Genomic DNA, 10,150 nt, shown 5'->3' with positions numbered 1-10,150 from the left:
CTCCTCCTCTGTCTGAAACATCACCTCCTTCTTTGTCTGAAACACCTCCTCCTCTGTCTGAAACACCTCCTCCTCTGTCTGAAACATCACCTCCTCCTCTGTCTGAAACATCACCTCCTTCTCTGTCTGAAACACCTCCTTCTCTGTCTGAAAAACCTCCTCCTCTGTCTGAAACATCACCTCCTTCTTTGTCTGAAACACCTCCTCCTCTGTCTGAAACATCACCTCCTTCTTTGTCTGAAACACCTCCTCCTCTGTCTGAAACATCACCTCCTTCTTTGTCTGAAACACCTCCTCCTCTGTCTGAAACACAGATAAACACAGATAAATTCAGGAGACCAGATTCTATTTCTATCTATTTCTTGGCTCCACGTCACCTTGTGCTGCTGTGCTAATTTGAATTTCCCCTACAGCTGATCCATAAAGGAACCTCTCAGGTTCAGACTCTTTAACTCCTCCTCAGCACTGCAAACCAGTTTTATTTCTGTATATCATTATTTAATATTTGTACATAATGATCTGTGAACTACAAACTGCATCTCGTACCTCGTTATAACAGATGGATCGTAACTCGTTAGTGTTGCTTTGAGTTTCAGAAGACATGATGAAGTCTGTGTGTGCAGGTCACGTGATCAGTGTGGAGAAGGGGATTCGCTGTGAGAACCTGCCAATCATCACTCCGACCGGAGACGTGGTGGTTTCCAGCCTCAACATCCAGGTAACGCGTGCAGCGATGCAGTTTGTGTGTGTGGCCACACGGGGTCAGTGTTGTTCCTCTTCACTGATGATCCCTCACAGTCAGATTAAATCAAAGCCTTATGTCTCTGTTAATATGATCTTAATCATCTAAAATCAGTTCAGGCGCATTGCCCCTAAAAATAGGTCTCCTCCGCCTCGCCGCAATCCATCCGTTTATTTATTTATCAATTCATTTAAATGGGACAGCTCATATTAATGAACATATAAAGTGCAATTTTAATTGTATTAAAGTTCTATTTAGTGCAGCAGGGTCAGTTTTTGTTATGAGGTGACTGCGTCCCCAGTGCAAATCATTTTGTCTGACTTTGGACAAATACTAGTTACTTCAAATACTAGTTGTTATTAATTCTGATCACAATGAGACTCCTCAGTTGTTGTTTTTAACATTTTCAAAGCTTTGGTTTCTTTGGGGACATGGCAAAATCCCAGAGTACCTGTCAGCTGTGATCTAAAATATAACCCGTAAAAACACACGTATTTCCAAATATTTCATTGTTGTTTAATTTTTATGTTCAAAATCTATTTAACCAAATGATGTTTTATCAAAATTTTTCGCTTTTGTACAAAAGAAATACGGTTTTATGTTTGTCCCCATTTTGACATTTTGTAGGGAGGAACCGAAATGAAAATTATTGGCCGAAACTGAATATAATGAAAACACTTTCCTGAACACAGAACACAGTCACATTTTTTCCATTTATTTTGCCTCTTTGTTTACCATTGGATAAATTAAACAGTAAAAATGAGCTTTTTCCTCAGTGTTGCTATGATGGGGGGGTCCGGGGCCGAGAGGGGCCGGTAAAGTAAATTACATGAGTCCATTTACTTTTAATAGAAACATGTAACACATTTTCTACTTCCTGTGAATATATTCCAGTTAATCTTATTTCCATCCTGTACAGACGCCTTATTTTGAAAACCGTTGTCACATGTGTTTCCTCCTCGTTTGATAAATAAAGTTGTAACATGAAGACTTCACAGCTTCTCTTCACACTAAAGAGACAAACTGACAGGATAAAGTCTCTAACCTGCCTGTCAGCTCGCTCTGGGCCGCCTCACTTACCGTAAAGGCTGGAATACGTGCGCACTCCAAATTTAGGCGCGGCTAACTCAACCTCCTTCTCACAGACGAGTGACAGAAACACTCAAAGCGGTTCTTTTCTAAGAAGTCAGCCACAGATGGAGCGGATGTGCTGGAGACAGTTCAGCAGAACAGCGTCTGCAAACGGCTCGGACTCTTTAAAATGCTTCCACGCTGCCGACATCTTGGCAACGCGATTGTTCAGTAAAGTTTATTCGGTCTTTAGACTCATTAGGCCGAACACAGAAAGGGCTGTTTTTGCTGTTTTCAGCCGAACATTCGGTGCATCCCATTTTTATTCAGTCAGTTTAATGTGTTTGGACGTTACGTGTCCACCCTGTCAGGCCTCGGTTCTGAGGAGATCAATAGATTCCTCATCGAGGGTTGAAGGTCATGTGAGCCATCGTGCTTACGAGACGTTGAGTAATTCTTATCATAAATCACTTTTCTTGTGTAAAAACACGTTTTCTGAACGCGCTTGTTTTTCTCACCACTGTGTTGTTTACAAATTACTTTATTGTTCTATCAAATATGTAATAAGAGTGAGGGACATGTGATTTCTATAAAAATATCTTTTTAGTAGCAACGATGCCCTGAAAACCCTTTAAAACAGTTATATCTGTCGTCCTGCGTGTCACATGTTGTTAATATATCTGACTTTAATACAGTAAAGGAGCTCGACCAGTATGTTTTTCATGAAGTTAGATCCTTGATGTGACAGAACTTTAAAATATAGCTCAACTATTTATTTATCCCAAGTTTTGATGTCCAAATGGGACGACAACGTTGTCGGACTGGTCGATCTGTGGCCGCAGCTCGTTTTACAACAAGAGTGATGATCTGTGTTTTTAAAAACGCTTCCAGTGTTTCAGCTCTTCAAAAATCTGACTTTTAAGGCCCGTGCCGAGTGTCCAGACACCGGCGTCTTCACTTCCAGTGTTTCTCAGCTCACATAGGATGGTGATGACGTCAGTCAGTACTGAACACGCTCAGTGCGCCGCACTCCTTTATCTCTGTTACCATCTCTGAGGTCAGAGGTCAGAGCCGAGGCTACAGCTCATTAGCACGCACACACAACAGAGCGATTATAGAGACTTTACTGTGGTGAAGACAGAGGAAGAGCGAGGCGAGACGGAAAGAGAAGAAGAAGAAGAGGAACATTGATGGCAACAGAAACGCTTCTCTGTCGTCTGATTCTCGACCTTCGACCTCGTCGCCCTCATACACGCTCTGTGATTGGTCCGTTCTCTGTGGGTGTCGTGAGGAAGAGTTCAGCGTCTGCAGTCACGTCTATGGAGACATTTTCCAGCGTTTCAGGTCGGACGTTAGAGCGACAGCGTGTAGAAAGATGCCAGTGAAGGTCCCAAGGAAGCAGGAGTGAGGATCTCCCGGCACCTAACGATTCGATTTGATTGCCTTTCAGAGAGCTGCGATTATCGATGCATCTTCTTTTTCTGTACAGGATTTCTGGAAAATTACTAAACTTTTATTTGCACATTAAAATCCTCGTTTGCCTCCGTAATGCACTTTACTAAGCTCAGCTCCTCCTGCTCGCCAGCGTGCTTCCTTTAAGTTTTCTGACTTATCTGCAGGCGGAAAGATAGTTGAACCATCAGTCTGTGTTCAGGACAGAGCAGCCAAAATCATTAGTGCATCGATATTAATCATTCATTCTGCTGCGGCTGTGAGCCGGATACAGGGTGGACGCCACGGATTGTCCTGCTGCTGAATTTCCCAGAGTTTCACCATTAAAATCGTGTTATTAGTTAACATTTCGTTCATTCAGCTACATGCCCTGTTAAGAGAAATAACTGCCACATGTGACCTGCAGTTGTCCCTTTCATTTATATGTGATGATGTTTGTTTTATTTCTATTTAAATTGTAACTGAGCCGTCTGTTTTCCTTCTGTGCAGCAGAGCGTAAATGTAAACATGGACGAATTGTACCAATTTACATTTACTCATTTGGCAGACGCTTTTATTCAAAGCGACTTCAACAGAGCATCAAACACAGCACGAGATCTACAGCTGACAATAAAGACTAGTAAGAGCAAACACTAGTAAGGGACTGAGGTCGCTTTGTGTGAAGGGAGGCAGAGCCAGGCGGCGTTCGTTGGAGGAGCGCAGTGGCCCAGAAGGAACGTAGGCTTGGATTATGGAGTTTAGGTAGATGGAGCAGACCCAGGAGGAGCTCTGGATGCAGCATCAGGGACTTGGATTAGATTCTGGAGGCCTCAGGGAGCCAGTGGAGGTCACTGAGTGATGGAGGGACATGAAACCAGTCCAAAAGGACTCAAGTCACTCCATTACTGTGTGGCCTCCACTCGCTCCCCGGGGCCTACCTACTACCATTTCTGTGAGATAAAATATAACTACCTTCGGACTGTTCTGAAATATTGGTATTTTAGAATTCCAATTAAAAACCTTTTCTATTGATAAACAAGTTCTTTGAGCCAGAAGCCACGAAACAAGCAGCAAGCACGTAGAGTTTCAAACTGTGGCTTTTCTTCCCCTCAGGTGGACGAGGGGATGAACGTGTTGATCACCGGTCCAAACGGCTGCGGGAAGAGTTCTCTGTTCAGGATCCTCAGTGGACTGTGGCCTGTTTATGGAGGAGTACTGTACCGTCCAGAACCACAGCACATGTTCTACATCCCTCAGAGGTAATACTACTACAACTACTACTACTACTACTAGTATTATGCTGTCCAGTTGTTCTTCACACCAGGTCTGCAGTCAGCAGCGCCGGCCCGTGTCATAGGCGGTTGCCTTGGGCGCAAACTGTCAGGGGGCGCCGCAAGAGACGGTTTTCAACTCTGTGTGAATCAACTGTGCCCAGCTGCTGCGACACCGGCGTACGCCGTGATGGTAATTAAGGGCGCTTTCACACCTGCCTCATTTACTTCGGTTGAATCGCACTAGAGTTCGTTTTGGGCAGGTGAGAATGCAGCACTCGCACTCGGGTGCGCACCAAAAGCTTTCAAACGGTTCGCTTGTGGTGTGAAAGCAAACGAACCAACCTCAGGATTTTATGACAGCAGAGATGTGATCTGAGCTTTATTTCCAAAGCTGAACCTCTAATAAATCCATCTGCTGACAGAGACATGTGTTCAGCGATCTTATAATTGATCTGTATAAGCCGCTGTGTTTACGTTTATGTTTAAGTCTTTTGGTAACGTCAGCGCGGGTATTTTCCCTGATTAATAGGTTAAAATCTGTTTAAAAAAAGGAGAGCACTCCGTTTACCCTGTCACTTCATTAAGTCCACAAAACATGTGTGACAGCGAGACCGCAGCATAAACCCTGAATAATTCCTGCACTACATTATTCATATTAGGCTCTGCGGTCGATCTGCGGTCTAACTTCAGGCTACAATTCATGCTCATAATAAATTATTACTTTGTGAGTGTGAACATGAACCGGACCAGAACTGAAATGCAGCAGTGTATCGTTTTTTTTCACTTGGTCAGCACCAAATGAACCGAACTACCGGTGTGAAAACGCCCTCGGTGCCCCTGGCGCTGTGAGTCCAGACAGTCGGGACGAGTCGTGTCGTATTTTTGCAACATAAACATGTAAAAGGGGATAATGCACAGCAGAGACCAGGACTGTAATATCAAGTCTTTTGTCTTTGTCTTTGTTTCTACACAGATGTGTGGCAGAGATTCTGAATGTGCAGCAGGTTTTCAGCTCATGTTCAAAACCTGGACCACTAAAGTCCAGGAGTTTATAACGAACATTAAAATGAACTTATTTGAGGTGTCACATGCAAAAGACAGAGGAGAAAGAGGAGGGAAGGCTGAATCACACCTGCATGTGCGCTGACTCAGCAGGGATTTTATTAAATCAGAAAAGTTAGAGGAGAAAAGATTTAAAAGCAGTGGCTACAGAATGCCTGAAACTCTCTCTGCATTATAGTCAGTAAATATTTTAGATTTTGATTTGTCATCTGACGCCTGAATTTTGTGTTTTCCTGAGCAGTTGAAACTTTTCCAGCAGAATTTTTCACCAGACTGCAGGAAATGAAGTCTTCCGAGCTTAAACTTTTCTGTGGGACGGCCCCCAGACCCTCCTCTTCATTTGAGTCCCCCCCTCACACGTTTCAAGAAAACAGCGTCTGGGTTAACGCGCAGCTTCTGGAGGTTTCTGCCACGATGCTGATCATACTTATTCAAAACTGACTTGGCTGCTGAACGTTTAAAACAATTCCCGTTGATGGGGGGGGGGCGGCACCAATTTAAAATCTCACCTAGGGCTCCAAAAGTCGTCAGTGACGTCTGTCGAGATGCCTCTGTAGCTCGGCCCTCGGCTGCCGGTCCCGAGCGGCGGCAAGAAGCTTCACTGTTGAAGTACTGATGTGGTTCTGTGTACTGCGCAGGCCCTACATGTCAGAGGGGACCCTCAGAGACCAGGTGATCTACCCGGACTCGCTGGAGGAGATGGTTCAGAGAGGAGTCAGCGATTCAGATCTGGAGGAAATCCTTCGGACCGTCCACCTGCTCTACATCCTGGACAGAGAGGGAGGTCAGTGAGTGTTTAGGATTAACGAGTTAATCAGCAGCTGATCTGCAGGTAAACCGTTTGATCCAATCAGAGCTGGCTCTGTCACCACATGATCCTCTCAACTAAATTCATACTGTTAGAAATCCTCTTTCATAATAATATGAAATGTGAGTTTACTTTCGCAGAGCTGGAACCTGCTGACGGGGCCCCCGGCCCTGAACGCACCGCAGAGCTCCTGGTCTTTACTGTTTGTTGTGGTGTCTCCGTCAGGCTGGGAGTCGGTCAGCGACTGGAAAGACGTTCTGTCTGGAGGAGAGAAACAGAGGATGGGGATGGCTCGCATGTTCTACCATCGGTAAATGTTTACTGACTGCACCTCCAAAAGGTCTCGCACACAGTCCAGGTTCAGTAAAGCCGCCGTCCTCCTGATCCGTCCTGAGCTCCGTCAGAGCGTCTGAAGGGGTTTTTCAGAAGCGAAACCTCTGGAGACTTTAAAACTACAGTTTTCAGTTTGTAAAGTGTGTGACAGCAGCCTCTGTGCATGATTAGTCCAGATCCACCAGTGGATCCTGTTCCCAGCTGTAGTCCCGGTCTCTGAGGAGGTACTCTGGACCTGGAGCCGGATCGGAGGCTGAACACGATGATGGATGTTTGCTGACTTCTCTCTCTCTTTTTCTGCACAGCCCTCGCTACGCTCTGCTGGACGAGTGTACGAGCGCCGTCAGCATCGACGTGGAGGGAAGCATCTTCCAGGCTGCAAAGGATGCTGGGATAGCCCTGCTGTCAATCACGCACAGACCCTCCCTGTGGTGAGCACTCACACACACACACAGCAGGACATGGATTATTATTGGAACAGTAACATCAGGTAGTTTCAGTGTCTTCAGCCTGCAGGGGGCAGCAGAGCTCCGCGCTGCTCCGGCTGCCACACCCTGATGTTTCTGTCCTCCTCTTCTTCTGTCTCCTCTAACAGGAAGTACCACTCTCACCTGCTGCAGTTTGATGGAGAAGGAGGATGGAGGTTTGAACCTCTGGACGCCTCCACCCGTCTCTCCCTGCAGGTCTGTCTGGTGTTGAAATCAAACCCTTACTGTTGCTGCTCCTCAGCCTCGGTGGAGCTCTGCACATCGTTTCCTGTCCTGGGTTTTTTAAATACCCAAAAGCGTGTTAAAGAAAGAAAAAGGGTCACCAGATTCAGACTTCGGGTTGAGTTCACCAACATGAAAGCTCCTGTTCACTCAGGAAAGGATTTATATTTAAATCAGGGTGGTCACAGCAAATATTGGTTGGAGGTAGATTTTTCTTCTGTTTTTTTATGCAGCATTTTTTTCAGCACCTGCCTGAAACCTTTGCACAAAACTTTATGTGCTGCACATAAATAAACACACCGATCAGCCGTAACGTCCTGAGCGCCTGACAGGTGAAGCGAAGAACGCTGATTACCTTGTCACCTGTCAGGCGGCAGGTCAACATCGTGTCCTCAGAGTTGATGTGTTTGAAGCAGGACCAATGGGCAGCGTGAGGATCGAAGGCCAGCCCGCGGGGTCCGATCCACCCGACGAGCTGCTGCTGGTTCTGATAGAAAGGGGTCCAGGGCTCGACGGGTCGGGGCAGCAGGTGGTCGTAATGTTATGGCTGATCGGTGGAATCATCAGAGGCCCCACGATACGATATTATTGCAATTTATTACCTTTTTTCCAACTTTGTCAACATCTTTTTTATCTAAAAAGATAAATTTCTCACTTTTTTAGTCCCCCAGATGGAGCTGTTGAGTTTTCTGTTGGACTGAAACACGATTCTTAAATTCTGATGTGCAATCTATACAATAAAACATCGATACTTGTGTACGTTACGTGTATCGGTACAGTATTGTCACGAAAGATATTGCGATACTATGCTGTATTGATTTTTTTTGTGTGTGTGCGCTTCTGTCTGTGTATGTCCGCCCTCTGATTGGCTGGTTACCTGTCCAGGTGTAACCCCGCCCCGCGTCCACACACCACGTGTTTCAGTGAGCTCGACACTCAGCTCAGTGAATCTGTTCAGTTTGTGAAGATGTGAAAATAAATAAATAAATAAATAACTGAACTTCCTCAGCTGACCCACGGGCCCTGCTGCGGTAACCATGGTAACCAGCGTCCGTGCAACATCACGCCTCCGGCACGTTGTGTGTGTGTGTGTGTGTGTGTGTGTGTGTGTAAAACAGAGTGAGAGGAAATCAGCCAATCAGCTGCCTACGCGTTTTGTTTAAAATGATCGTGAAACTTTATTTAAACGGGTCGCGCTGACGCTTTTTGTCTGCTTCCTGTCTCAGGAGGAGAAACACCGACTGGAGAGTCAGCTGTCGGGGATTCCCAAGATGCAACAGAGACTGGCGGAGCTGTGTGTCCTGCTGGGGGAGGAGGAGGAGGAGGAGGAGGAGTGAACTGCAGAGGAAGAGTCCCTGATGGAAGAAATCTGCTTTTTTTAATAGTTACCATGGAGACACACACAGCAGGCTGATCATGTGATCGATCTGATGGTTGTAGGTTTCTCGGGCTGATCTGGTGTCTGTTGTGAGTTTAACTGGTGTGATGGAGCTGCTCACTAACAGGACCGGTCCTTGATTACAGACGGTGATCAGAAACATTAATAAAGAACTTTAATATGAGACGTTATAAACGAGACGAAGCTGCACAATCGCCAGGAACAATTTACAAAAGTAGTAAAAACTAGGGCTGAACAATCCAAATCGCAGCACGGCCTACCGACATATTTGTTAAAGGTCATGTGTGCCAAAATAACATGTTAAATTAATCAGCCCCTCCAGGATTTTGCCATCGCAACTACAAACCCCCGCGAGTTTGTTGCCACGCGTCATCAAACTCACTTCGTTGTTTAGAAGACCAGGAATCCAGATCTTCTTCACCAAAGTGGGTAACATAAAGAGAGAGAACGTTAGAAACTCATGGAAGACGTCAGACGAGACTCTGAGACGCAGGCTGCTGCATGCATTTAAGGATTCAGCTTTAAAACGTTTAAAACGTCACAGTTTTCACTTATTCCCACAGTTTCACCTCAGAAAAATGCCCAAGAACATCACAGTTTTTTTTTTTTTTAAATTGCAGCAAAATCACAAAAAAGTCCTGTGAGATCCTGGAGGGACTGATGAAAGATCGTGTCCCACAAATCATCTTCTAGAGACTTAAGAAAACATCTGTGTTTGGTACAGATCCTGCAAAAGTCGCACCGTAATTCATTCTAATGTTTTTCAACGAAAATGAGAGCAATGATGTAAAAATGATCAACGGACCACGGTCGCCCGCAGAGGCTGCAAAGGTTCAAACTGCTCACCTGAAACTCATCGTTCACACAGCGACAGCAGAACCTGCAGGAGCAACCTGCTCAAGGACACTTCGACTCGATCAAACCGCCGACCTTCTGATTAGTGGACGACCCGCTCTACCTCCTGAGCCGCGGCTCTGAGTTTTTTTGTTTTTTTTTTGTGAACAAACTGATCATTGATGATTATTCAAATTAATATATATTAAAACAGAGAATCTGATGAAGCCTCCTGTGTGCTCCTGTTTGTTTTTTAATGTAATCTGTTCTAGAACAGTCTGCCCTGGTTTGTGCTGGAATATTTATTTTTTATTAATATAAAGTTATTAATATTCTGAATATGTGATGCAGATAAAGTTAAACGTAGAAAGCAGAGAAGAAGAAAAGTATTTCCTGATTAATAGTGGATTATTTGTTCAGGATCAGTTCAGGTTTCAGTCAGAGTTTTACGCCTGTAAGTCTGAACAGTCAGCCTCTACTGATCAA

General features: G+C 45.1%; 1 protein-coding gene across 2 annotated transcripts in view; it reads left to right on the top strand.

Moving 5' to 3' along the window:
* Positions 1–9,891, top strand: part of abcd1 (ATP-binding cassette, sub-family D (ALD), member 1) — a 23,950-nt gene extending 14,059 nt beyond the window's left edge. For both annotated transcript variants that reach the window (XM_046055971.1, XM_046055972.1), the window contains exons 11-17: positions 624–718; positions 4,358–4,503; positions 6,219–6,364; positions 6,614–6,698; positions 7,027–7,152; positions 7,317–7,404; positions 8,658–9,891. In XM_046055971.1, the coding sequence (XP_045911927.1) occupies positions 624–718; positions 4,358–4,503; positions 6,219–6,364; positions 6,614–6,698; positions 7,027–7,152; positions 7,317–7,404; positions 8,658–8,768 (797 nt within the window). In that variant the 3' untranslated portion in view covers positions 8,769–9,891. The remainder of the gene's footprint in view (positions 1–623; positions 719–4,357; positions 4,504–6,218; positions 6,365–6,613; positions 6,699–7,026; positions 7,153–7,316; positions 7,405–8,657) is intronic.
* The last annotated feature ends 259 nt before the right edge of the window (positions 9,892–10,150 follow it).

Source organism: Micropterus dolomieu, linkage group LG08 (assembly GCF_021292245.1).
Source record: "Micropterus dolomieu isolate WLL.071019.BEF.003 ecotype Adirondacks linkage group LG08, ASM2129224v1, whole genome shotgun sequence".
Lineage (NCBI taxonomy): Eukaryota > Metazoa > Chordata > Actinopteri > Centrarchiformes > Centrarchidae > Micropterus > Micropterus dolomieu.
The sequence above is the reverse complement of the archived record's forward strand: the minus strand, read 5'-3'. Positions and strand labels throughout refer to the sequence as shown.